At 50.9% G+C, this 25,314-nt stretch overlaps 2 protein-coding genes across 14 annotated transcripts in view; one reads left to right on the forward strand and one right to left on the reverse strand.

Moving 5' to 3' along the window:
• The window catches only part of NOC2L (NOC2 like nucleolar associated transcriptional repressor), a 59,517-nt gene extending 52,628 nt beyond the window's left edge, over positions 1–6,889 (forward strand). Inside the window, exons 19-21 of one of the 8 annotated variants that reach the window (XR_012650336.1) lie at positions 175–2,769; positions 3,702–3,836; positions 4,120–6,889. Coding sequence is in view for 1 of the 8 variants with exons in the window: in XM_075027298.1 (XP_074883399.1) it covers positions 175–320 (146 nt within the window). In the remaining 7 variants the exon portion in view is untranslated. Of the gene's footprint in view, positions 1–174 lie in introns of all 8 variants that reach the window. The other 7 variants (XR_012650332.1, XR_012650333.1, XR_012650335.1 and 4 more) reach the window with 7 other exon arrangements.
• The window catches only part of SAMD11 (sterile alpha motif domain containing 11), a 123,861-nt gene continuing 102,696 nt past the window's right edge, over positions 4,150–25,314 (reverse strand). For 5 of the 6 annotated variants that reach the window (XM_075027292.1, XM_075027293.1, XM_075027295.1 and 2 more), the window contains 6 exons: positions 20,650–20,765; positions 20,196–20,274; positions 19,217–19,920; positions 11,712–11,836; positions 6,971–7,081; positions 4,150–4,398 (listed from right to left, as the gene is read on the reverse strand). In XM_075027292.1, the coding sequence (XP_074883393.1) occupies positions 4,150–4,398; positions 6,971–7,081; positions 11,712–11,836; positions 19,217–19,920; positions 20,196–20,274; positions 20,650–20,765 (1,384 nt within the window). Of the gene's footprint in view, positions 4,399–6,970; positions 7,082–7,584; positions 7,750–11,711; positions 11,837–19,216; positions 19,921–20,195; positions 20,275–20,649; positions 20,766–25,314 lie in introns of all 6 variants that reach the window. The other variant, XR_012650329.1, reaches the window with a different exon arrangement.

The following is a 25,314-nucleotide window of genomic DNA, read 5'->3' on the forward strand; positions in this document are numbered from 1 at the left end:
AAGTACCTCAGAGCCGAACAACCTGCAGTGCTCTCCTGCTGCTATCTGGGAGCTGCGGTGGTGCCAACAAATTAATGAGTGTCTGGGATTAATTAGCAATGAGTTGCCTCAACTCACCTCACTCTCATCTCCCAGTAAAGCAGGATTTACACCTCTCACTCTTTCCACCCACAGAGGAAGGCGAGGAACCTGCTCGGGTTTCCGAAAGGTCACAGAAGCAGAGGACCTGCACTCGTGGGATGTCACGGTCTGACCTCGAACAGCTAGCTCAAGGAGAAGAGGACATTGTGGAGGACTTGGCTTTCTCTGACGATGACTGAGCGCCCTCACAGCCACTCCCTCCAAGCTTATCCCTTACAGAGCTGCTGTGTACTGGATCACCCAACCTTCAGCACCTGCAGCTGGTTCTCAAAGAGGTGGTAAGAGCTGGGGAGCATGGAGGGTGGGAGGCCACCCCAGGTGCCACCAAGGACTTTCTCAGTGACACAGCAGAGATGCTACTTGGACTTTCAAGCTTTTTCTACCAGTTATGGTTTTGGGAATGGTAAAATTGCGGTCATGTCAAGGCCAGTAAAACGGCTCAGTATAGGTAATAAAAAGCCCTCATTAAAATCTGCTGCTTTAAATAGCATAGGGTTCAGTTTCAGCTCCTGCTGGAGCATAAGTCAGCTGACCAAGGGAAGGACAAGTTCTTTTGTCGAAGGGTCCTCCTGTCTGTTCAGCCAACCACCTGCGTCGCCCCATATTTTGCTCTGGGGCCCTCAACCAAACCCTCCTTTTTGCCAAGAAGTTCTTAAGGATTGCGTAGAGTGTTTCAGAGCTTTGTATTTTCACTGCAGATGGAAGCCTTTATCAGCAACATCAGAAGCAGCTCAGTCAGTTCAATCAAGCTGGCTCTAAGTATGCTAAAGAAGTTAACTTACTTTAAGTAAGTAAGTGCCTTAGGATACGGAGTGGGGGGTGGAGATGGGTGGTTGTGCAGGCAGGAAGGAGTAAGAAGAGGCAAAACTAATCACATACATTGGAAACATTTTCATTTTGTGATGGCTGTTGGGTTTGCACGGGATACATTTGCTTAGCAAAAACAAGGGACAAGTCTGAACCTGTGCTTTGTAACAAACAGACCTATTGTTATCCACAGTGACATAAAATCACCTCTTTCTAGGGCCAGTCCTAGCTGCTGATGCTGGTGGTGAACACCGAGTCCTGAAAACAGTACTGATGACTGCAGGCTGTCTTGGGCACTCAGCCTTTCTTTATTACCTCAAAACCAACCACTGCATCACCTGGGCAGCTTCTAGATGCAGCTCATTATATGTCTTCCTGTAGGAGTGGTACTTGTGGGAGGACATTGTGTAGCTCAAGCTGGGGTAAGGGCAATTTGTGATCTGCTGGGAAAATATAAACAGCTTATCTCTTGAGACCACTGTTAGTTTGCAGGACTGGCAGCTAGGAAACATATTTCTTTCTTTAGGATCTTTGGAAAATAAACTGGAAATAGAGGGTATTTGCTGAGAGAGGTAGGAAAAGTTACGTATTCTTAGGGCGTATCTGACAGCATTGCTCCTGAAAATTAACTGTGCCTTTTGAGAGCATTGTTATTTGTTAATGCAGATTTTTGGAAAAGAAGACAGAAGGCCAGGACTAAATATGATCTTTATTCTTCCCTGCCACCATTCAGTGAGGGCAGTAGCTGTCAGCGCTAGGGGTGGCCAAGCTAACTGCAGACATGGTCAGCTTTGCCTTCTGCACTGCCTACGTGTCCCCTGCCAGGCATCCTTACTCCTGCACACCACAAGAGGGTAAGATGCTTTTTTAAAAAAAACATTCAAAAAGAACAATTTTTTCCTTTTTCTTTTTTAAGTTCTGTTTTCCTGGAGTCAGAAGAACCACAGCTCAGAAACACTGCCTTATTGCAGATAAAAACCCAGATGTACTGTAGCCTGGTTAGTGGTCTCCCTCTCACCCACATGTGTAAATGATAACAACTCGGTGTATGTAAAGAGGTAATTATGGTCTTCCTGTCCTATGCTGAGTGCTGCTCCTTTCCTGCTTCCAGACATCATTACTGCACAGGTAATTACTGCTGTAGTACAGTGTTGTGGAGTGTTTGCTTCATTCAGAGTTTGTTATGTCTTTTTGGAGCTTAGTGGCAGGAATAGGGATAGAGAAGACTTCTTTTTCCCAACTGCGGTTACAGTAATTACTAGACCTGCCCTTCCTAGACATGCAGCTAGATACCCTTTGTCCCATAAGGGGGAGGAAGTAACCTCAGAAATTAGTAATTTGGGTTTTATTAACAACATCATAATTATTGTCATTATCATTTATAGCCCACTGAGGGGGCCAGAGCACCTGCTGCTTCATTAGGGGTTCAGGAGCATTTGAGACTGAGGTTTCCTACAGCTGGTAAAGGCTGTGTCTTCAGGCAATTAATTACGTATGGGAGCCTGGGATATGACTGCAAAGATGAGAATTGTAAGGCCCCAGCTATAAGAAAAAGGTTTTAACTTACTTACCTTTTCTTCCAAAAGAGAAAGGAGTGTCTTGTTCTCTGTCCTCTAACTTAGCTGGGCAAGGTGCTGTCTGCCTTTTGGCAGCTGTGAACCAACCCTCAGATTGGCTTTTAGGCCAGAAATGGAGGAGCTCCACTGCACCAAGAGTTATCAACACCGACAGCGGTAAGGCACACGGCCACAGTGTACACACAATGAAAGAAAGGAGACTTCTTGGGTAAAGCCATCACTTGCAAGGAGCTCAGGAAACTAGGTACCATTTGTAAATTAAGTGTTTTTCTTTTTTATTTAAATTGATTGCTGGAAAGCATTTTTATCGTGATGTGATGGATAATGACTTTTTTTTTTTTTTTACAATATAAAGAAGCTAATGTACCACCAAGCTATTTTGTAAGAAAAACGGTAGCACGTGCAACGTTTAAACAAAAAAAAGGGGGGCGGGGGAGAGAGAGAGAGAGAAAAGTACCACATGTGATTGTTGTTCACAACTGTACAAGTCACAGGAGGTCACCCCCAGGAGTTACCATCTCATTCACAGTAGTAAAAACTCTACCCATTGTTTTTAGCCTGAATCCCCCAGCATCCCTCCCCCTCCTCTGGGAACGCACAGGTATCTGTCTCGTGGTCCACAGCAGGCCAGAATGTGCAACTACATCCACCTCTGTAACAAGGCTTTAAGAAGAACCAAAAACAACCCTACGAACAAAAAAACCCACCCCAAATGTATAAATGAGTCTGTTGTACACGTGAAGGAGGGAGGGGGCCACAATGGAGTGAGGCCTGTGACCCTTCATCCCACCAAAGCACACACTTTTTTCTTCTTCTCTTTAAAACAAAACACCTAATGAAAAAAAAAGAAACACCTCTGCAGGGCTGGAGCACAGGCAGAGTCCATTGTGTGTGCTGAAAGGGACAACGTGCCAGGGAAGAGGGCAGCCTCTAGCCTGTGGGACAGCACTGAGCTGCCTGTGCCGTACCATCCACACTGAAGTAAACATGGACCGGAACTTGCCTTTTTTTTTTTCTTTTTTCTCTTTTTTTTTTCTTTTTGTCTGTCTTTGGTATTGTTTTTAAAGTTGCTAGAGATGCATAGACACCTGAATGAGGAACTGAGTACAGTTTCCAGGGAGGAGGAGATATTTGGGAAGGTGGTTGGTTTCATTTTTGATGGGTTTTTTTGCTCAGGGGTGCTGAGTACCATCGGGAGGAGCAGTGCCCGTTCCCCGCTTGTAGTCACACCCAGAAGTTCCTGAAAGCCATGTTTCTTTGAAGGCAAAGAAAAGCGTTCGTTCCCTGTCCACGGCTCTCCATCTCAGACTGGTGAGCGAGAAGGGGTGTGAAAGGGAATGGGAATGCTGCTGCCATCCTTTAGAATCATTTTGTCTTCACTCGTGTTTTCTCAGTACATCTTTGGATAGTTTTCTTTCCTTCCCTTTTTACAGTTTTTAAAATTTCTGTGTGGGTTTTGTTTTTTTTTTTTTTTTTAAACAAAAAGCAAAAAAATTAAAAACCTCCCTTCCTCACTCCTGTGTCTCACACTGCTGAGGGAGGCTCTCCTGGTCTCTCAAATGCATTACCTTCAGTTTGTTCAACTGAATCTCAGTTCCAGAAGCGGTCAAGAGCTGTCCTGCAGTTAAGATGGAGGTTTCGCGGTGTCATTGATCCCAGCAATGATGGAGGGGTTTCCGTTTTCCTGCTTTGGTGAGACACGGCTGGCGGAGGGCAGGCCGCTGCTGAAGGGGGAGGCCACGCTGCCTGTGGAGGATGGCCGGAGATCAGCTGGGGCCAGGTCCCGCTCCGGTGGCCGTAAACCAGGAGGTTGCAGCGGGAAAGCCATGGGGAAGCCCGCCATGTACAGAACTCTGCCCACTCTCTTGGCGACCTATTAAAAAACAAAAGAAAAAAAAATGCAGGGTGGCAAAATGGCACTGAAGTACAGCTGCAGCTGCAAAGTCTACCCTAGATCACATCTTGCAGGCTAAAGAAAGATGTGCTGGGACATGCAGTGCAGGCCCTTTTCCTGTGGCATTTTGCGTGTGTCTGTGTTCTTTGGCCAGAACGAGACTGAAGGCCTTGCGGCAGTGCAGGCTGAAAGGGAAGAACGCAACCCAAAGCTGAACCAAGTCCAGCCTCTGATCTGAAATAATCGGGTCTCACTGTCTCGTGAGGGGACTATGGAAACTTGCAGCCTGTGTACCTGGCTAGATAAGGCTGCATGGACAACTAGGATAGTGCTCTTCGTCTTTTGTGGACCACAGCTCATCCTCTTCATGAGTGAAACACAGTGATGGTAAGCAGCAGTTCCTAGGTCATCTCCGCTACACAAGATGCTGGGAACACGCCTGTCTGTAGCTGCCTTCAGGTGAAGGTCTATCAGGTGAAGAGGGCCGATTGATTCCTACCAATTCTGTTACTTCATTAAGAGGCACCACCGGACAGCCAATTTGATAGAACTCTTCTGCTCTCCTTTTGCTAAGCCAGCCCAGGGTAGTGTACAGCAGGACAGTACACGATGTCCACTTCTGAAGAGCAGGAATTGCTCTTACAGGGGGGCTGGGACAACAGGGTGAGGGGAGGAAAAAAATCTGGCTACAGGGTGGCTGCTGTTAACTGCACAGGAAACTATAAGCCTGCAGCCTCTCCCTTCTTCTGCAGTACTGAAGAAAACTCTCCTGAAGCAGTTCTCGCCTCCCAGCAAGGGCCAAAGGCCCCACAACTTTCCAGCACCTACACAGCTGTTTCACATTTAAGCTTAAACAAAAACACAAGCTTGTGTTCAAACCAGACAACTGCAGCATTATTCAGTTAGCAACATCAGGACTTTGCTCCCCACTTACTCCCCCCCCCCCCCAACCATGCCTTATTACAGAACTTTAAACACTATTGATTAAATTGAAGCAGGGTTTTTCTAGTTTCAGCCCATATCTCACATTCCCCCCACCAAATCCGATCTAAGAATGTCTGTGAGCTATTTGGCTTTCTCTGTTTTTTAAGAAACATAAGAGTTTTATTTCCTACTGAATTGACCCACAGGGAACAATTGCCCACAGAACCTTTTTATTAGACCCCTCATAAACAGTGAGGGCTGTAGGGAAAGTAGTAAAGTTGCTCTTATTGTTTTAACATAATGTAACAAATGTATAGCTTGTGGGTTAGGGAAACCGTGCCAGAATAGTGACTATCTGTGCAACCCATGTATGTGCACATGCACATTACTGTCACAACTATTTGCATGACATAATCCCCTAGGGAATACAATAGAACAGCCTGTTCTTGACATGTGTCAGAAGTTATCTTCTGATCATTAAATGGAAAAAAAAGAAGCTAGCGGAGATGTTCTTCTAGATTTTGAGTCCAACCAAGGGGAAGTGGAGGCAACTGCAATGGAAGTCACCATGACTGCCAGCTAGGGAAGGCAGGAGAAGAGCAAAGCAGTGTTAGGAAAGCAGACCTCTACAGGCAGAGACTTGGGAGCCAAGTCATAGAAGAGGAAGAAAGAAAAAAAAAAAAAAAAAGATATTTTGAGAAGAAGAAACATCACTATACGGGCACAACAGCAAACTAATCTGTTGAGGAGGAAATACAGTCCCCTAAAAGAGAGAACTTGACTAACTCAACAAAGGCAGATACCATTTCTACTTCCAGCGTATCAAAATACAAGTGAATAACACAAGGGGGGGGGGGGGTGCACTGTGGGAGGGGGTGGCACGGCCCATCAGCAAGACCAGTAAACTATGACTAGCAAGAGATAAAAATGTTACAGCAGTCTATTACTAGCACAGCAGAGAAGGGCAAGAGCTGGTCCATTAGTCACTGGGGAGGGAAAGTAATCAACAGATGATGCTGAGATGTGTTAAATGCATTTGTGCTTCAAGCCTCGCTAAAAAGGAGGATCACCAAGAGCCACCTAGTTACAAGGAAAATGAGCAGCACAAGGACTTACGTCCAGTCTAGAAAAAAAAGACAACTGGTTCCTGAGATGGCTTTACCCAGTTCTTTTGGTACTTCGGGATGACTGTTTTCAGGTTCAACTGATTTGAAACCATCATCTACCTTGCCTCACCTGTTTACAGCTTTCCTTCTTTCCTGGCCGGTATTTGTGGGAACAGCCTGACATGTCTTTTCTAGCAGGAGCTGGTCCATTTTAGGAGTTTCCCACTGCATCCCTGTCTCTCCCTCCCACCACTTGTCCCGAACCATTTGTTTCTGCCCCTGGGCACTGAATACTGTCCGTGTTTTGTTCCTGAAGCAGTTATGCGACTGCCTCCAGATGAGGATATGGAGCATTTTGGAGGACAGATCAAGCTTTCTTGAAACCAGAATTACAAATAAATAAATGAACAATTACTGCTTAATAAATTATATTCAATAAACCGGGTCTCTTGACAGCCCTGTTCTGGCTAGGGACAACTTTTAAAGCATGCTACTTGCTACTACATGGGAAGTTTTCCTACCTGTGACCTTATCTTCAGCGCAGGTCCGAGTTTCAGCCCCATATTGTTCAGTAAGTGCTCTTCCGTCAGGAGGGGCAGGGTCTCGCCATCAATAGCCTGCTCTCGGAATACCTGCAAGAAACCAGAACGCAGGTCCAGGCTTAGAAATGCCAGTGAAGTATCCGATGCGTTCGTCTTGCCATTGCACAGAAGTGCACTGGTAGAAAAGGTAGACTCTAAGAGTCTCAGTGGTGAAGTAGGCCCATATTAACACACGAGAGGTATACACAGTCCTGCATCCACAGCTAGGAGCCAACAAACAAAAGGAGACACATGTGGGAATGTGAATTAGGGCTGGTTGGGCCAGTCCAGATAAAGCAATACTTTTTTTTTTTTTTTAATGTTGGGATGGGGCATGGAAGTTTTTTTTTTCTCTGGGGAACATCCCCAGGTTTAGCAGCCAAAACAGCTGACCTAAGTGCAACATTAATGAGTAAGCCCAGCTGATAGCATATGATAGCAGATTTGAGAAAGAAGAGTGACAAGCCCAGGGGCCCTATCCCAACTCCAAAAAGGGCAGAAGACATAGGAGAAAAGATAAGAATCTAAATTTTGGCAAATCCTAGGTCACTCACACTTGTGTGGATATTTGGAAAAAGTTGACCCAGTAGACTTCAAAAGTATTTGCAGTCTTCAGTGAGGCATATGCAATTGAAAAGGAGGAACTTGCTTGTTCATGCATTTCCTTCTCAAAGCTGCTAATTTCCAAAACAGTCTCCAGGCAAAATACATAAACAGATCTGTGGAGCACATTCTGCAGGTTAGATGGATTCATGTGCAACACTCCGTTTTGCACCTTTTTTTCTTTTTTTTTTTTTTTGTCTCCTCCTTTGTCTGTCATATATTACAACCATTCCTAGAACATACGAGCAGCCTGGAGAATGTAGTCCCTCGTGCTGGTTGGCAGTGACTCCGGATACCCAGAATGCCAGCTGGGATCAGGGAGGATGAGCCCTCCACACCGGTCTGTTTTAGCACTAGGCCCTTTCTTTCCCCCCCCCCAACAACTTCCAGCAACACGGACTAACAAAAATACTGCAGGGCCACTGTATTGACCGAGGTAGCCAAGCGGTACCACTAAACGTGGCATGATCCTACTGAGTCAACTGCAGTGGCCTTTCACAGAGTTTCCATTAACAATACAGCAAGTCTCTTACCCCTCTCCTGGTTAGCTGAGTGAAGCAGAACCTGGTGATGTGCATACACATAATCACAGAAATGACAGCAGGGCTAGTATGGTGTAATAAAATGGCAGTTTCATATGAACACATTCTAATAGACCCAGCCATGCAAAACTATACCATTTTAACACATTCTTAAGGACAGCAAAAAATACTTTGTTTTGCCTCTATCTATTTCAAATGACAGGGTCATGCAAGAGTTTTCCACCTAATACGCATTGTGTCATAAAGGTTAAGGTCTGGATACATGGTCTTATTGCTCCATTCTTCATGTATAGAGCAGGGCTACACTTACACCAGCCTCCCCTGGGTGTTTATTCTGGACGTACAGGCTCAATACTTCAAGAGTGAACTGCCATCATTTGGTAATTTAGCCAGCAGGTTCCCCTTGGTTCTGGGAGATGTCAGTCAGATGCCTGGTTTTTCTTACTAAACCACACCTCCACTCCGTAGCGTGTGTTGTTTTTTTTTCACAACCCAGCTCATATTGGATGCTCGCCCCAACGAACTGTCTGTGGGGCCTGATCCTGCTGCCTCTCCATGCAATGGCTTATGCATACCATTATTATTATTACTAAACACAATGGCAAGGGAGGGGGGTTCAATTTACTTTAATGGCTTCTTTTTCAGCAGCACACCGTAGCCCAGAGCCAACGCTCTGGAGAGTGGCAGTGGCTATTAGAGCCAAGGCAGCTGAGCTGTTGCAAGTGTTTTTTACTGCTGGACTCCACCAGCAAAGCTGCTCATGACTGTAGCATGTGTTTCTGGTCTTTGACCTAGCAAAACTTACTATACCAATTTCTATTCCTTCCTCTGAAGCCAACGTGGCTGGGAGCCAAAAGCCTCCCTTCGCTCGGCACTAAAACCCTCCACAAAAAGCCTTAACTTGAGAAAAGCATCCCCCTTGGGTATCCCAGCGGTCCTGATCCACTGCAGGGACAAAGCTGAATATTGTCAAGGGCTGAAATCAGGCATGGCAACTTTTGTTTTTACTGAAGTTTTCTTGTTTGTCTGAAACATGTTTCTAAATGCACAGCATACCACCAAACTCTTGCTGGGTTTTCCTGGCAGGAGAAGCCTGCAGACCAGTGCCAGACCTCCCCGGCAGCTGTGGTTTTGGAGAAGAGAACACAGACGGCTCTGCAGTTTAGAGCCACGGAGCTGGGTCGCCCTTGAACACTGGCATTTTCACATAGTAAAAAACCTGTTAAGCATATAACCATAGCGCATAAAAACGCATCATCCCTTAAGCCATGCACCCCCTACATAATGCAACATAGCAAGGCCACGACAGGAGGCTGTTTACAGCGGCTCCCATTATCGTAAAACATTTTGTTTGCAATGCACTGAGAAGATTGCTGAACCTTTGTCTCGGCTAGCTATTGATTTCTTCCCCACTGGTATACCGGGAGCTGGCATGGAAGGTGTAAATGGATGATCCCTCTGCAAAGTGGCTGCGTTAAAGATTTCTGCACATTTCCTCCCGGCCTAATTCAGAAGCTTCCAGGCAACTCTGATCTTCATTCCCCAGCGCAGGAATGCAGACAAACTGGCAATGCCATCACTGCAAGAGCACACTGTTTGGGGTGGGGGGTACCAGAGAATGCGAGTAGCTGTATTATTTTAGTTTTAGAGCCTTTTGCTTAAGCTCTCTCCAACACATACTGCAGCCCACACATGGATACTCCTGAACCCATCCCCCCCATCCTCACTAAACCCAGCTCCTAAATTCCCCTCTACGCACGCAGACCTGCTGCTTCTCGCTCCCATAAACGCCCATCCGTCCACCATCTTTTTTTAACCAGTGTCCTTTCCCTCCCTCTCTCCATAATCAGACACCGACCCTTCTTCTCTTCCACACACTCAGTCAACCCTGATCCTCTCCCAAGCGCAACCCAAACCTCTGTCATTCTTCTCGGGGGACGGTACACGTACCCCGTCTCCGTAACAAGCATTCACATTCCTAAATACCGCCTCTCGCGTGCATGCACAGCTGTTTGCTCCAAAGAAGCACTGGTTTTACAGGTGGTTTTAACAAAGCATGTTGCGATGGGATTATCACGGTTAGGGGACAACAAAGTACAGACTGGAGATCGAAAGCACGTTATCCTGTTGCCTGAGCAAGAAGGGGGAGCCGTGGGGCAATGCCAGGTTTCCACTTCCCCATCCCCTCTGGAGGGATGCAAAAGCACGCACCTTTCCCCGCGGCACACTGCCAAATCAGCATAACCTAAAGGGAATCGCTTCCCGAGAGCCAGATACGCACGCCGCTCTCCTAACAGGGGGTCCCCAGCAGAAGGAGGGGTCCTGAGCTTTACCCTTCTCAAAATGGCTGGGGGTGGGCATAAGTTCTGGGAGAGGACGCTTGCCTACCACAACTAACAGAGGGAGAGACAGCAAGGGCCAAAGAGGGGGAGGCGGCAGATTTTTAGAAATCGGATTTCAGCCAGCCTGGATGGCAAAGCACAGCTTTGCACTCCTTTGCTGTCAGTCAGGGAAGCTCCTCTCTTGAAGTGGCATGTCTGGAAAGTTCGATTCCTGCTCTCCTTCCTCCCCTTCAAGACCTGTTCTCAGCCTAGGATGTCTCTCTGCTGAAAGGCTGGATTGTCCTCAACTTTGGCCCTTTGCCTCTCTATCTCTGCTACGTTCAGTCCCTCCCTTCTAAGCACACTATATCCTCTTCACAAGGCTGTCCCAGACAGCTCAGGAATCTGTGCCTTCGCAGTTGGTGCATTCTCTCAATGGGGCATTTATAATGGACTCGAGCAGATGCAGAACCAAAAAACACAGGGTTGCTTTTTGTATTGCACCTCATGATCTCACACTGAGCAGGCTTTATGAAGCCCCCGTTACTGATGGATGTTTCAACACTGCTGTAATGAGCTTGAAAATCACAGTCGCCATCACTCTACAGTGTAAACACAGAAGTTACCTTGACGCTTGTGCGGGCAGGGTCTCTCACAACCCCACTCCGTCCCCTAAATACTCTGGGCACAGCAAGAGAACGCAGCACCTTCTGCCAGGTTGGCTGGTACACCGAGCTGCCCGCCCCAATCCCGGGGACTACCTGACAGCCCACCCCTCAGCGCAGCCGCTCCACTCAAAGCCACCGCTGTGGTCAGCTCTGCGATAGAGCACAGGGCAGCTTCTAAAAGCATGAGCTGGACAGCGCGAGAGAAATGACGCTAAGCCACTAATCACGATCAACCCTGCAACTCAGATGCTCGCTCCTAACCTCATCCCTACTCCCATCCTCTCCCACTGTACTCTCCCTATTGCTCTCCATCTGCAAGCCCCCTCACACACCTCGGCATCTTCACTGGCACCAAGTAGCTATTTAACAATCCACTAGAAAAAAAAAAAAAAAAAATCAAAGAGCTTCAGGCCCTGCAGGGCTCTGAGATACACCTTCTAGGAGGGACAGTGCAAGTAAAATAGGTACAGATGGGAGGGAGAGAATCGGGGCCTGCAGGGAGGACGTTCCTCCCGTGATGTTCTTGAGGCCGTTAAAAGAGATTTACCTGAGTGTACTCGGTGCAGCCAGACAAGTTGGACACAAAGCTGCATACGTCCTCCACCGTCCATTTGCTGATGTCTTCCAGCGCAGGGCTTTCCTCACCATCCAGAAACAGACCTCCCATGGTGCCTGGATTGTTTGGAGTTAGGGGGGGTAGGAAGGAGGGGAGGAGAAAGAAACATAAATCATTAAAATCCCACATGGACAACAACTAGACTGCAATCTGAATATTTTTCTCTAGCCACACATTCATCTTTAATGACCTGTCAATTAAAGCACTGGGCAGGGTCAATTCATAGGCCTCTTCCTCCTGGAGGTCCCCTGCTTAGAAAGGGGGGCAGGGGAAAGGAAAAATCCTGGCTAATGCATTTCATGTGTTTAATGTTCTTCAGCTGCGGGGAAGAAACGGGGGGAGGGGAGAGAAAAGAAAAAACCCTGAAGGAGTGTTTCTCCACACGCACCGCAAAGCGGAAAACTCCGACTGCCCTGTGGGTTTCTTTCCCCCAACCCTTCTCCTGGCTACGTGCTCCGAATGGTAACAGGCCCCGGCACCTCTCCCTGGTGGCCCGCTGCCTTGCCCGGAGTGCGAATCACTGGAGAACGAACGTCTCGCTCTTTCAAAGCGCTCATTTTCAATCCACCCCAGCTCCCGAAATATCCATCGGATCCGTCTGCCCCAACACAGCCGCTGCCTCAGAATACGCCGCCCTCCGCTCCACCGCCGCAGGAGCTGGGCATCTCTCCTGGCCGAGCATCTGACGGGTGACGGGATGACCCCCGCCAGCCCCCGCGACACTCTGAAGACAGCACAGCTCAGTTCAAGCCGATATGTCAATTCTCCGAAACGCAACAGCGGTTCAGGTCCCAGCCCTGTCAGCAGAGACGAAGGTGATGGGTTCCAAAAGGGTGGAAAAGAGCCCCCCTGCCGCCCTGCATCGCCAGTGCCTGACAGCATGGGACGTGCACGCGGGGAGAAAACCGGGCTGGAGCTGAGAGAGGAGCTGGAGGAGAGGCACAGAGAATAAGAAAAGGCAAGAGAAACACCAGCCAGGTAATTCTTACCTACTGTAGCACGTAAAAGGGAAAAACGCAGAAACAAGCAATGAAGAAACCTAGTTCCAGAAAACACCACTTCGGGGTGAGGGTGGGGGGAAGGCATTATCAACCTGTGGAACTCACTGCTGCATGATATCGGCTAGACCGAGAGATCAAGAGGACATTTGCAGGCACGTGAGCATCCATGATTACGGTGGGGAGAGAAAGCAGTTATGAGGGGTACAAATTGTTATGCTTCAGGGCACGAAGCAAGAAATTACCAGAACAAAATACTTCTCCTGGGGGTCTAACACGACAAAATTATCTGTCCTTTAGGCTTAAGGTTTTTCCTGAGGCATTTGATCAGCACCATGGACGTAACCCCTTGCCGTGACTCCTTCGCTTCTGTCCGCAGCAGGTCGGGTAGCACTTCTGCAACTAATGACAAGATAAAGCGGGATGCAAGAAAATCGTAGTGGGGAGCACAAGCCCGGAGAAGGAGGAGCGGCTGGTTCCCTGGGGGAACGCACCAGGTCGGAGGCAAGAGGCGCAGAAAGAGCAAACAGCAAAGCCGCACGCTGAGCCTCCGCTAGCTAGTTGGCAAAGCCACCAGCACAGTCCAAGGTAACAGGAAAAGGACAGGATTTACAGAGGAAGTTATAATGCCAATAAGATGCTTTTAAACCAGCAGCAGTCTGCACGAGAAGCAGTCAGACGCTATGTAATCATTTCCACTACATTTCCGCTCCCAACTTCCCGGTTCCCTTCCCAGCCTCGCCCTCCGCACCGTTCCTGTAGCTGCGCCACCACTTCCCCTCCCGCCGTGCCACCTCCTCTCGGGGAAGGAGACGGCAACGTCTGCTTCAACCGAAAACGCAGCCCGCACCCGCCTGCACGGCACCGGCTAGCCAACGCGCGTCTCCTAGCGCGGAGATCCACGAGGGCCGCCGGCCTCTGCTCCCAAACGCCCCTCGGCAAACGGGGACGAGTCCGCATCTCTCCTTACACGCGCGGGCCAGCGCAAACAGACAAGCCCCAATCCCGGTGCCAGAACGTCTTGGCTGGAGAGACGGGAGCCCTCCAAGGCCTGCTGCCTCTGCCGGCGCTACCTGTCCCTCTGGAGCGGGGACAGGACTGTCCCTCTCTCCCTCTCCCCGTGCTTCGGGGACTCTGGCACGTCTTTGAAGGCCTCCTTCCCAGCACTTCTTCCCAGCCCGGGACCCTCAGGGCGCTCGCTGCGGGCAACAACCGGACTTTTCACACCTCCTGCACATCCATAGTCTCTACCACAACCTTCTTGCAGGCACAGAGCATTCTCCCCTCCAGCCTAAGGACCTGGCTTGCAACACGCTCCGCTTGCTGCTCTGCCTGGAAGCGCCGCGCCGCGCGGGGAGAGCTCGTTTCCCCCTGCTTCGCCAGCCCGTGCCCCGCTGGAGGCCGGGCAGCTCCTCGCTCTCTTCACACCCCTTCTTTTTCCAGCTAGAAAAAGCTTCAAATACTTTTGTGCGTCTGATAGCAGCTGCAGAGAAAACGACCGGCTTTCCTGCGAGCTCGGCGCCTGTCAGCACGGGAGGTGGAGGCAGAGGCCGTTGCCAAAGAGCCAGCGAGCGCTTCCCTTCCCTCACCACCGCCAGCTACCAGACAGACAGACAGATGGACACGAGCCCTCATTCTCATTCCTATTGCATTCCATTTTCCAGGAGACAAACTCACAGCTGCTTATGTTAAAATTCACAAAACACTCCAATGGCTGAGGGCTTCCCCCCCCCCCCCTTCTTTTTTTTTTTTTTTGCTGTTTCGGGGGAGGTTTTTTCTTTCTCAGGGTGGGGGGTAATTCCCTTTCTCCTCTTTGGAAGAGTGGCTGCAGCTTGGTAAATAAAGGAAGTGAAACTGAACTCAATTATTCCAGGCACAGTCAATGCTCGGGCGAGACACCTCCATCTGCAGCCAGAGCAAGCGTCTCTGAGGGGATCTGACTGTAACAGCCAACTGCTTTAAAATTAGGTACTTCCTTATTCCAAAAGCAAGCCAAGGATTGAATTGCAGCAACGCAGCGCTTGGGAATGAATTCTCCAGTCACCAGCCAGCCAGACCCATCCTCAGGGTATAACCTCAGCCTGCACGGAGAGAGGCTGGTCAGCCCCCGCCAGTCACGCACACACTTTGCCAGGTCCCCACCGGCAGAGGGGAGAGATTTAGCCCAGATGCTGCGTTCCCTACTAGCAGGGATGGGGGGAAAGGTGTTAAGGCTTCCCTACGGTCCCTCTCCTGCACACATGCTGGCAATCCTGGAACCGTACCGAACGCGAGATCGTTTGCAGGGTTACTGACATCACCAGCAGAGCTGGGCTAGCGACCGCTTCTCCTACAGAAGCCTCTCTCCTCTGTGGTTTTTCTTTCCTTTGTCTCTTCGTGCCCCCAGAAGAAAGGAAGGGAGAGGTCAAGACGCACACAGATGCACACAGTAAGCCTGCTGTGTCCAAGTCTGAGGGCAAGACAGGCCCGCTGTATGGGAACAAGAAATATTTTCCACGTACCCACACACAGAGAAATCTAATACGGCCAAAATATTTATCTCGGAGAGTTTGTTTTCCCTTCCCATTTATACCAGGGAAACAGGGACTGACTGGTGGAAATATTCTTGGGAGGGGGAAGGTAAATACCAATACTTCGGGTTCTGGTCTATTAGCAATTTCTGTGCCACAGAACTTAAAAGCTAGAATAGGAAAAACCTATTTCCACTGAAGTTAGAGGCAAAACACCCCCGTTCCCTGCAGAAAAGCCCAAAATCTCACAGTGTCTGCAGAAGACCTCAGCCCTAGTAGCTCCAAAGACTCAGTCACCATTCTGCGTACTCAGCACCCCTGAAGTCAGGGTCGCGGAGCCTGGTGTTCAGGTGTGTCCCCCCTCGCCCTTTTGCTCCCACCTCAGCTCTGCCACCGGTCTGAAGTCACCAGATGCAGGACTAACCCCAGGACGGACTTCTGCAGGACGACACTGGTCCCTCTGGCCTCAGCGTGTATCTAATTTGCAACTAGTACAGGACCGGCCCTCAGCACGCTGCGTCCAGTGACTGGCCCTTTCTAATTTTACAGTCCCTGGAGCAGAAGGGCTCCTGTCCGTCCTCCCATCCCTCCTCAGGAAGATACTGCACCGTCTGCTCGGTCTCTGTGCATGGCTGCACCCACTCACCACTGCGCTGGCAGTTTAGGGAATGATAACAAATAGGTGCCAAGTGGCTAGAAGGGACGCACCTTCTATTATAATAATGACATGTCACTGGATCCTGCTGGACTGCGAGGATGCATAAAGGGCAGCATCTATTCCCTGCCAGGCCTCCTCTGTCTTGCTCTATGATAAATGATGGTCCGAGAGACTGGTAATGGATTACAGAACATTTCACCAGATGGGGCTCAGCGTGTAGAGACTGAAAAGAATCCATCGTCCCAGGCCAGCGTCTTGTAGACAGGTGTCCACGTAAAAGCCCTCACCACCCATGCCGCAAGCCATTTATAATTTCCCTCCCACCTCCTGATATCCAGCTGCTTCAGAAGAGAAGCCAAAGGCTGAACGGGTCAGAGAGAGCAACCCCTCGGACCATCCCAGTAAGGGAAACCTCTGCTGCAAATCCAGCAGCCAGGCTGCAACGGGGCTGTCTCTGCTGCACGGAGACACATGAGTTTTTGCTCCTGACACCGCAGGAGAAATCCAGGTGCCAACTGGGAGACCAGTGCACAAAGCAAACCCACTTGGAAGTCAGCCCACCTATGGGTTTAATCAGTTTTGCTACCACCCTCCAACCCCTCTCCCATTCCTCCCTGTGCGTGCCCCCCCCGCCTTCCCGCGCACCGGAGAGGGCTCGGGTCATGGAGCGGCACTGGAAGGCTTGCGTTAATTGCTCTCCAGACTACAGATCGATAGAAGGATTTTAGCCTCCTGCACACTCCATCCTTCACCTTTTCCAAAGGACGGGGCTGGAGGAGGGCGGTGGGAGGAGGAGGGGAGCAAGGCTGCTGAAACCTTGACGAGATGAGGTCATCGAGCAGCCGCCAGAACCCCAGAAGGCAGCTCAGGGAATCGACCCAGCTCTGGCTGCCTCATCGATATTCTTCCCAGTAGGGACAGAAAACAGCTCTCTGCCTCCAAAGGAGGAGCCTCCCCTTGCTGGAAGACCAGAGGAACGGCCTGAAACTCAGTGGTCATTTTCAGCCAGCCACTTCTCTCCTCTCCTCCCCTCCCTCTGGCTCTTCCTTTCAGCCTGCCACGTTACCTGCCTTGTTTAGGTGGTTACTTTATAATACCAGCCTCCGGTGTACAGCACAACATCGTGACCAGCCAGGCCAGAAGAGCAGTCCTTGTGCAAAAAAGGATTACAGAAATTATCTGGCACTGGGGGAGAGGGGGGTGCAGTTCCGTCTGTCTGTCTTCAGGTGGTTTGTGTTCCCCGAGGGCCAAAGTAACACATTTTTCTCTGGGACACGTTACCCCAGCACACCCCACGATCCCCGCAGCACTTGGATCAATATAGCCCTCAATATTTCAGTTGCTGAACTCCCAGCTCCCCTATCGACTGCTGTGCTGCATCGAACAAGATGCCCCGTCTTCCCAGGGCTGTTTCAGGTGAGAGTTTTTGCTATGCAGTTGTACAGTGCCCAGCACAACAGGGTCGGTGCTGCTGTCCCACAAACGGGCAATATGAACAGCCGCGACGATGTGTGAAGCTAGCCGAAAGCAAAAGAGCCCTCAGGAAAAGACCTACAGCCCTGGAAAAGGCTCCACAAATCAGAAGTGCCTGAGAACCGGGCAGTGAAACACAGCCCTGATCTTTGCCGAGGCCTCAAGACACGATCGTGATATAAATTTGAAGTGATAATAATAAATGGCCTATTACAGTAACTCGCACATTGCTGGGGGAGGGAGGAAACCCATCTACAATCCAGGCCTCCCTGCAGAGCCTCACACAAGAGATGAGCACCACAGAGCCGTGCGTTTCCCTTTTTAATGGCCAGGAGAAAAAGGCTCCTGCAAGGAAGCCTCAGCAGCCCAAGGCAGCAGGAATATTTATCATGTTGGCCACCTGCCTGTCATAGAAAAATCGCTTCCTCCTTCCTGGTTGGAAGGCAGCTCTAATGAGTGATGGGCAGCCGTGTTCACAACCGCAGCAGCTCTTTGCATAGAAAACAGGCAGCCTCGGCGACCCACATGCCATACCCCCCCCCCCCCCCAGCCTTTCTCCCTCCTCCGGGTGGCAGGAGGTCCTACCTCCTGCTAATTGCTCAGCCAAGTAATTAGCTGAGGCAGGTTTTGGCTCTTGGCTAGGCTAGCGGGGCTGCTACCCTGCTCTGCCCACAGGAGACCCCCGGGGCAGAGCAGCTACCAGGGTTTGAAACCCCACTTGTACCCCCTGTACTTACTGCTCCCTTCTGGCTCCAGCTGTGCCTGCCTTTGCTGCCCAAGAGACTGCGCCGCTGGGGACCACAGAGCTGGCAATGGCTTCCCTGCCTGCCTATCCCGTCCAACAGGCACCAATCCAGCTATACCAGTGCCTGTGAGGCTGAGAAATACACCACAGGCAGAGGAAAGAGCACATCTAGCTCTGCCCTGGAAAAGGAGCACAGCCGTGGTAACTGACACCTCCAAGGGCACAGGGCAGCCAAGACGTGTAAGTCACTGCTGGGGAACTCTTTGACGCCCCATCCCAAAGGTGTCGTCTCACACGCTACTCTGGAACTGTCCCAGATCTGACACTCAGCAGGGAGGAAAATGCTGCAGCCTTAATCCTTCTTTTCCCTCGCCTCAAACCATGGCAATGCACAGCGGGAGAACCAAGCACGTGGGAACCAGCCAGCCACCCTCCAGCCCTGCACATCCCCAGCGCGCCTCTCCCTGCAGAACAGCCTCAGCCTCGCTACCAGCCTGCAGCCTCTGCCCACGCAGGACAGATCCAAGTCACCCTGGGAAGCTCTCCTTCCATTCCTTTGTCCTGCTGTATCCAATCGGTCCCCACTCCCTGGAAATCTCACGAACACAGCCCAACAGTCTTCACAGCCTTTCAGGCCACCCTTCCAGATACAATACATCTGGCCCTTTATTTTGTAGGGCAGCACCTTGCAGACATTCATCACTTTTGTTGCCTCTTCCTGAAGCCCCCTCTAGTTTACTGGCGTTTGTCCTGAAACATGGCTTCCAAAGAAGGCCCAAGCAATTGCAAGATCCCTTAGTCCACCATACTGCGATCTCCCTTCTCCCGTGCCTGGGACTCACTTTGTCCCTGCTGGCCCTCTTTATGACCTTAATTTCATTGCAAATGGAGTCCTTTATACTAATTAAAAGACGACGCTCAGTTCCCTACAGAGAAAAAAGACCTACAACCACACTACAGAACAGGAGGGGGGAAGAGTCCCGCTCTCAGCGCACTGCAAAACACGTCACTGCTCCGGCCCGTAACTCAGCGACAGGCCCTCACGCACTCACCTGCATGGAAGTACGGGCTCATCGTGTAAGGGAATCCGAAGGGCAGCGGCTGAGGCGGTGGGATGGAGGCTGGCGGGAGATATTTCACCTCGTTTTTGTTGATGCCTGGGCCAAGCAAATGGCTGGGGGACTCGGCGCTCGAGGAGCTGCAGGGGGCATTTTGACTAGCAGCCGCTTCACCCAGCTCCTTGGCCCCTTCGCAGACTTTGCCTGTCTCTTTGCACTCCTTAAGCTCGGCAGCCGAGCTGCTGCTCTCGGCCTTCAGGCTCTCCGGCTTCTCGTCGCTCACGTCCGCGTCGCTCTCAGAGTCCTTCATCTCCTCGTCGTTACAGTCTGGTGCCCCATCCCGCGCCCGGGGCTCCGCCACCTCCTTGGCCTCGCTCAGCCCCTGCGGCTCAGCGCGGTGGTGTGCCGATTTGCGGCTGCCCCGCCGGGGCTGCTCCTTGGGCGGCGTGGCGCTGCTGGGGACGCTGGGGTTGAGGGACAGCAGGGGAGTGTTGTTGTGTCGAAGCACCAGCATGGCGTTCCTCCGGGAGAGCTCTTCCCGCAGCGGGTGGCCCTCGGGGATGTCGTGCACGTTACGCAGGGCCGGGTGGTCCGGGGGCAAGCCGGGATGGAGGCTCAGGGGGTCACCAGCCAGTAGCCTTTGCCTGTGGAGATTCTCCAGCTCTTTCTGGCGGATGATCTCAGCCGACATCTCCAACCTAAATTGGGAGAGGCAGAGAGGGAGCGTCGGTGGTGGGGAGGAGGGAACTGTGAGTAACTTGCTAACCCCCAGCCGTTGCTGAACCAGAGCTCGCAGGATCAAGGTGTCGCCTCCAAACCCCCACGTTGTTTCCGTCAGTCTCACCTGGACACCGCTCCGTTGCCTGCGCGCAACTCATCCAACACAGCACCCCACATTACTCTGCCTGCTGCCAGGGAAGGGAAGGAAAAATCCAACCCAAGCCCAGGCCGGCTAGCCCTCCACACTCTTTACCTTGCCAGGTTTTGCTTTCGTAGCATCTCTTGCTGCCGCGCAAACATCTCTGCTTGTGCCGGCTGTAGGAACCCGTAACCTGGGGACAGGGAGAACAATACTGTGGGGTTATTAATCTCAGCATTGACTCTTTGCTAACTCAGAGCCAGCTCCCCAGAGGGCTAACTGAGCAGGAAAGGGCAGCCGAGAGCTGCCTCTCTGTTCTAGAGCCCATCTATTCCCTCACTCCCAAGGCAGTGCAGTCTGCCGCTGAAACATGGGACCAGGGAGGCTGGTGGGGATTAACAGAGAGAGCAGCCAAGGCAACCTGCTCCTATCACTGCAAAACAAGGGTGAAGTCAGCACAACAGTACCAGGGAAACACAGAAAATGTGTCTGGGCTGTTTGGCTAAAGGACAGTTTGTCACTCTACCCGCTTCTCCCGGCTGACGTTAAGCATCTCTTAAGCACTCACCTGGTGTCTGGCACAGAGCCGAAGGCACCCCAAGAAAAGGAGGTCTCAAGTGGGGCCCCAGGGCAATATGGGGCGCATTCTGGGGTGAAAGCAGAGGCGGCGGGTGGGATATCTCCCTGCAGAAATCAGAAAATAAATACATGTTGAAAACCTGGAGGCTCCATCCACAGCGCCCGGAGGGCCCTGGCTCAGGAATAACATCCTTTCTGCAGATGACCCGCGCTCTGTACCAGAGGCTGTTCTGAGATAGAAAGATGCCTGTTCACACATACGTGAAACTTTTAAAAGGAGAGAGAAAAGACAAGAAGCAGAACCAAAAGGGGAAAAAAGCAGCCAGGACTCCATAGGTCCCACATACTTCCCACCTTGATATGTTTGCTTCCACGGCCTTTCAGCTGGGTTTTGGCTGCCCAGGGCTAGCAAAGGCAAGGCTGAAGGTGCTGCATCTGCCCATCCCGTTAGCAAGCTCGGGTTTCTATCTCAACTACCTTACAACTGAAAAAGCATTCTATATTTTGGGAACTGGAGGGTGGGTCTGGGAAGATCTGAAGGCATCACTGGCATGCCTTGCAAAAAAAATCACTGTCCTAGCTGGGACAAGGGGAGATCTTTAATTCTGGAGAGAAAAGCTGTAAGTCAGGCAGAGAAAAAACACAGAGAGAGGAGAGATGAGGAGCGGGATGTGAGCAGGAAGCGCCATGGGGTCGGTGGAAAGGAGTACTACTGGAGAAGGGGTGGGTGATGCTGGCCAGAACGGGTAGAGCACATGTAAGGTGGCAAGTAAGCTGGAAGAGGCAGCTTTGAGGGGTGGAGAAGAGGAAAACGCCTGGAAGTAAGGTAGGTAGCACTTGCTTGCTCACAGGGAGGGTGGGTGGGGGGGAGGAAAAAATGGCAGGAAAGGAATAAGAGCCAAGGTCTCTTCCATTAGTCAAATCTGCCCTGGGAGCCTGCAAGCAAATCTCTGCTTTCCGGCTGCACATCTCTTAATTCCTTTTGATGGCCACTTACAACATTATTACCTTCACCAGGGCATCTAGAGGCAAAGCCAAGTGCTGTGCCGTTTATTTTCATTTTACAATATCTCCCTATAAAATCTGCTTCAGGAGAGACTGGAGGGCAAGAGAAAGGGAGCAAGAAGGTGCGTGTGACTTTGCAACAAACAGACCGTACGCACAACCACGCTCCCCCTTTCAGTGGGGGGATGATGTGCAAGTGTGGGCTAACGTGAGAATCCCGGCCATCCATGCCCCCGTCCCACACAGCTGGGGATGGATTGCCACCACGGCTCATGAAAAGCCAGACAAAGACTCTTTGGGGATGAGGTGGGCAAGGAGAGGATTCCTGTCCTTCCCCTAAATCTTCCCGATGTAGTTTTATCCTCATTCTACGCAACAGCCAAACGCTGATCCACAGCGCAGAGCGGGCTGAGGTTCCCCTCTGAAATTCCCCCTTCTCCCTACCCCTCGTCCACCTGCCTGTCTCTGCCTCCACCCTGCCCGTCCGGCTCTACTCCCCTTCTCCCCTTCCCCTGGCTCTCTCCGTCTCTCCTTTCCTCCTCCTTCCTCCCCTAGCTCTCCTCTAAACTAATTGCACAGCTCGCTGTGTCTGGAGGAGAGCCACAGATCGATCCGTCGCTGTTGAAATGTTAATGCTAATCGTATAACCGCTCCGCCAGCACCTCGCACTTCAGTGGCAGCTCCAATTAATCTCAGGTAACGCAGCGCGTGACCTTCGGCTCAGAGCCGGGGCAGCAGCCAAGCGATGCTTATGTAATTACACCATGAAGTGTGTAATCACCTGCCCTAATCCCCGAGGCCTCACAATTAGCCGAGGCCTCGGTCGCTGGGCTGCCAAGTGCTTTGCCACCCCGGACAGCCTGCAGATGAATAACGGACAATTAAAGCGGCATGACGGGGGCTAGGAGGTGTCCGTTCGATCGTAATTAGCTGTAATCATGGGGAGACGAGCCTGGCAGACGTGCTGTTCGTTTTATAAGAAGCAATTTAGGAAATCAAGTCGCTTTTAACCATTCCATGGCCAGGCAAGCAGTGGCCGTGCCCTCCCTGCCTTTTATAGATGCAGAAAAGGGGATCTTGTACGAGAGATAACAATGCAGAGAAGCCCCAGGTGTAGGCTGCACACAGAGAGTTCAGAAGGAAACGCTAAAAACAAAGACAGCTTCTCGATTTTAGCCAAGAAGAGATAATCTGTGCCCAGGAAGCATACCGTTTGATGGGGATCAGGACCTGCCACTGGAAAATAAAAGGTTCTCTCTTTGGTGGCAGCCCAATGTTAATCAGAGGCTATTTTTATGCTTTAATGTTGCACTCCAGCGGCTAACTTTGATCCCTAAGGAATTCGCATCTGCTCGAGACCCTGCAGTTCATTCCCTCTGTCCTCTCATCGGCTCTGCGCAGCTATCCTGCCTTTCGAGGCCAGGGATCAGCTCGTACGTTGGACTGGCCAGCGAGCGGTGTCCTGGCTGAGGAAGGGAGGACGACGGGACAAAGCAATTGCTGTGGGACCCGATCACGCTGCCACGCACACGGCTGAGCACAGCAGCCTGCAGCGGCTCAGAAGGAGCTGGAAATAGTTGTAAGAGGGGCTGCAAGAAACGCATCAGGAGCAACTTCGAACGTGAGAGGTCAGTCGCTGCTTATGTTACACACACGACGCACGCTGGGGATGAGTCCAAAGGTTTAGAAAATTCAGGGAGACACATTTACACTTGCTGTCATCATGCCTGCCTGACACAGCAGACCACACGGAGACCCCTGAGTTGTTCTCTCAGCAACGCTGGAGCTCGCCACCAACCACGCGCGTAGGGCAAAGCTGCTGGGTGAGGCCAGATAAAGAGAACCAGCCAAAGGTCCCGCGACTGGCCCTGTTACACCCGAGGAATACGTAGCCTGAAGTCAGAGAGGAGGCTGCATACGGCCAAACAAGGAGGAGTCATTGCACCTCTCCTGCCATCCCCCCAATGGCTCGGCATCAGTCCGAAGCAGAAGATAACTTCGAAGGAAAGCAGGTATGCTCATAAATATTCAGGGAACAAGGGACTCTTCTCCCTGCAGGTAGACTGATGCTCCCTAGCTCATGCTGCAGAGCCCCCGAGGAGCAGCGCTTCACACTGCCTGCCTTACCACAAAGGGCAGATGCTTTCCACCGTCCCACAAGCCCAGCCTCCTGGCAGTCCAGGCGGGGAACCTGTTGGAGCCTGCCACTGCTCCCTTCCAGCCCATCTGCCTGATCCTTGGCACGGAAACCTGGCACACGAGGGAGGGAGTACGACCAGGTCGTGTCCTGGCACAGAGCTGGGAAGCCCTCCCAGGCTGCCTGGTACAGATACAGCCAATTACTTCCAAGCAAGCTTGGAAATGAACTGGCAACCCCGGAGTACAAAGTCCCAGAGACCTTAACAAAGCCTAGCGTGCTTTTAGGCAGACGTGCACCAAAACACAAATCCTTGCATCCTTTCTCAGGTACATACCAGCCTTCGAGCCCCCATTAATTTCCTTCCTCCTTTTCTTCCACCTCCAGGTAAGGGCTGAATTACAGCCCCATACTCTGAGAATGCGAATTTAGCCCTTGGCAATTACATCTGATAAGCCTCGTCCTTACCTTGCAGCGAGCAATTCTGTGTTACTGCATATTCCTCCCCTCACCCCCCTTTTTTTTTCCCTAATATGCCAGCTGGAGGCTTGTGAGCAGGGTATTAGGGGATTTGCACTGCATGCTGCTAAATTTGATATGTCCTTTAACAGGAGACAAATGGTTCACAAGGCTTAAAAAGTATCGACTTTTCTTTAACAATAAGCACTAATGGCCTTCAAATAATCAATATTTAAAGTCATTATGGGGTTACACATTATACTGTTAAAACCAAGCCTTTCACTTTAACCCCATCATATCCTCCCAAGCCCAGAGCAGCGCTCCCCCCTGACTCACTCCAAGCTTAAAAGGAAGGCTCGAAGCACAGGCTGTGACTGGAGATGTGAGAGGGTCAGGAAATGCAGATTGAAACCGGCAAGGCATGGAAATAAATTTAGAACGGATGGAAGAGGGGGGGAAAAAAAAGAATGCATGAAAGCTCTGCTTTCTTCTGCTTTGCATTTGATAGGAAGAGACACTTTAAACCTGAGGTAATAGGCAAGCAGCACACAGCTCCTTGCTGGTTCGCCATCCGCAGACACCGTCTGTGCCAGGAAGGGAAAATAAATAAAATGAAAGGGCTTTCTAAAAATGGTGTTTGGGATTTCCAGGCAGAAAGAGACATGTTGCTGCCCTAGAAGGGCAGCGCCAGTACAAGGCCTGGACACAGAGGGGGTCTGGTTTATGATGCCAGGGGAAATCACTCCCTCAAAATCCAAACTGGTGCTAAAATCAAATTAGTTAAATCAGGTCAAGCTCTTTGGCCTTTGCTCTGCATAACATTCAGCCAGCCAGGATCTGGTGAGGAATCCTCCCAGCGCAATTATCAGAGAAAGAGGGATACAGCATTCAGAGCAGAGAGGGGGATGTGAGGCTGGGGTAGGTAAGAGTAGGAGACAGAATGTGCCCAAGGTGCACAGGAGTGAAAAGGAAAGCCTCCGCAACGCAGGGGGGAGGAATTAGGTGGTGAAAGAAAAAACGGTAGCAACAGCAGATGGGAAGAGCGCAATCCAA

Source organism: Buteo buteo, chromosome 5 (assembly GCF_964188355.1).
Source record: "Buteo buteo chromosome 5, bButBut1.hap1.1, whole genome shotgun sequence".
NCBI lineage: Eukaryota > Metazoa > Chordata > Aves > Accipitriformes > Accipitridae > Buteo > Buteo buteo.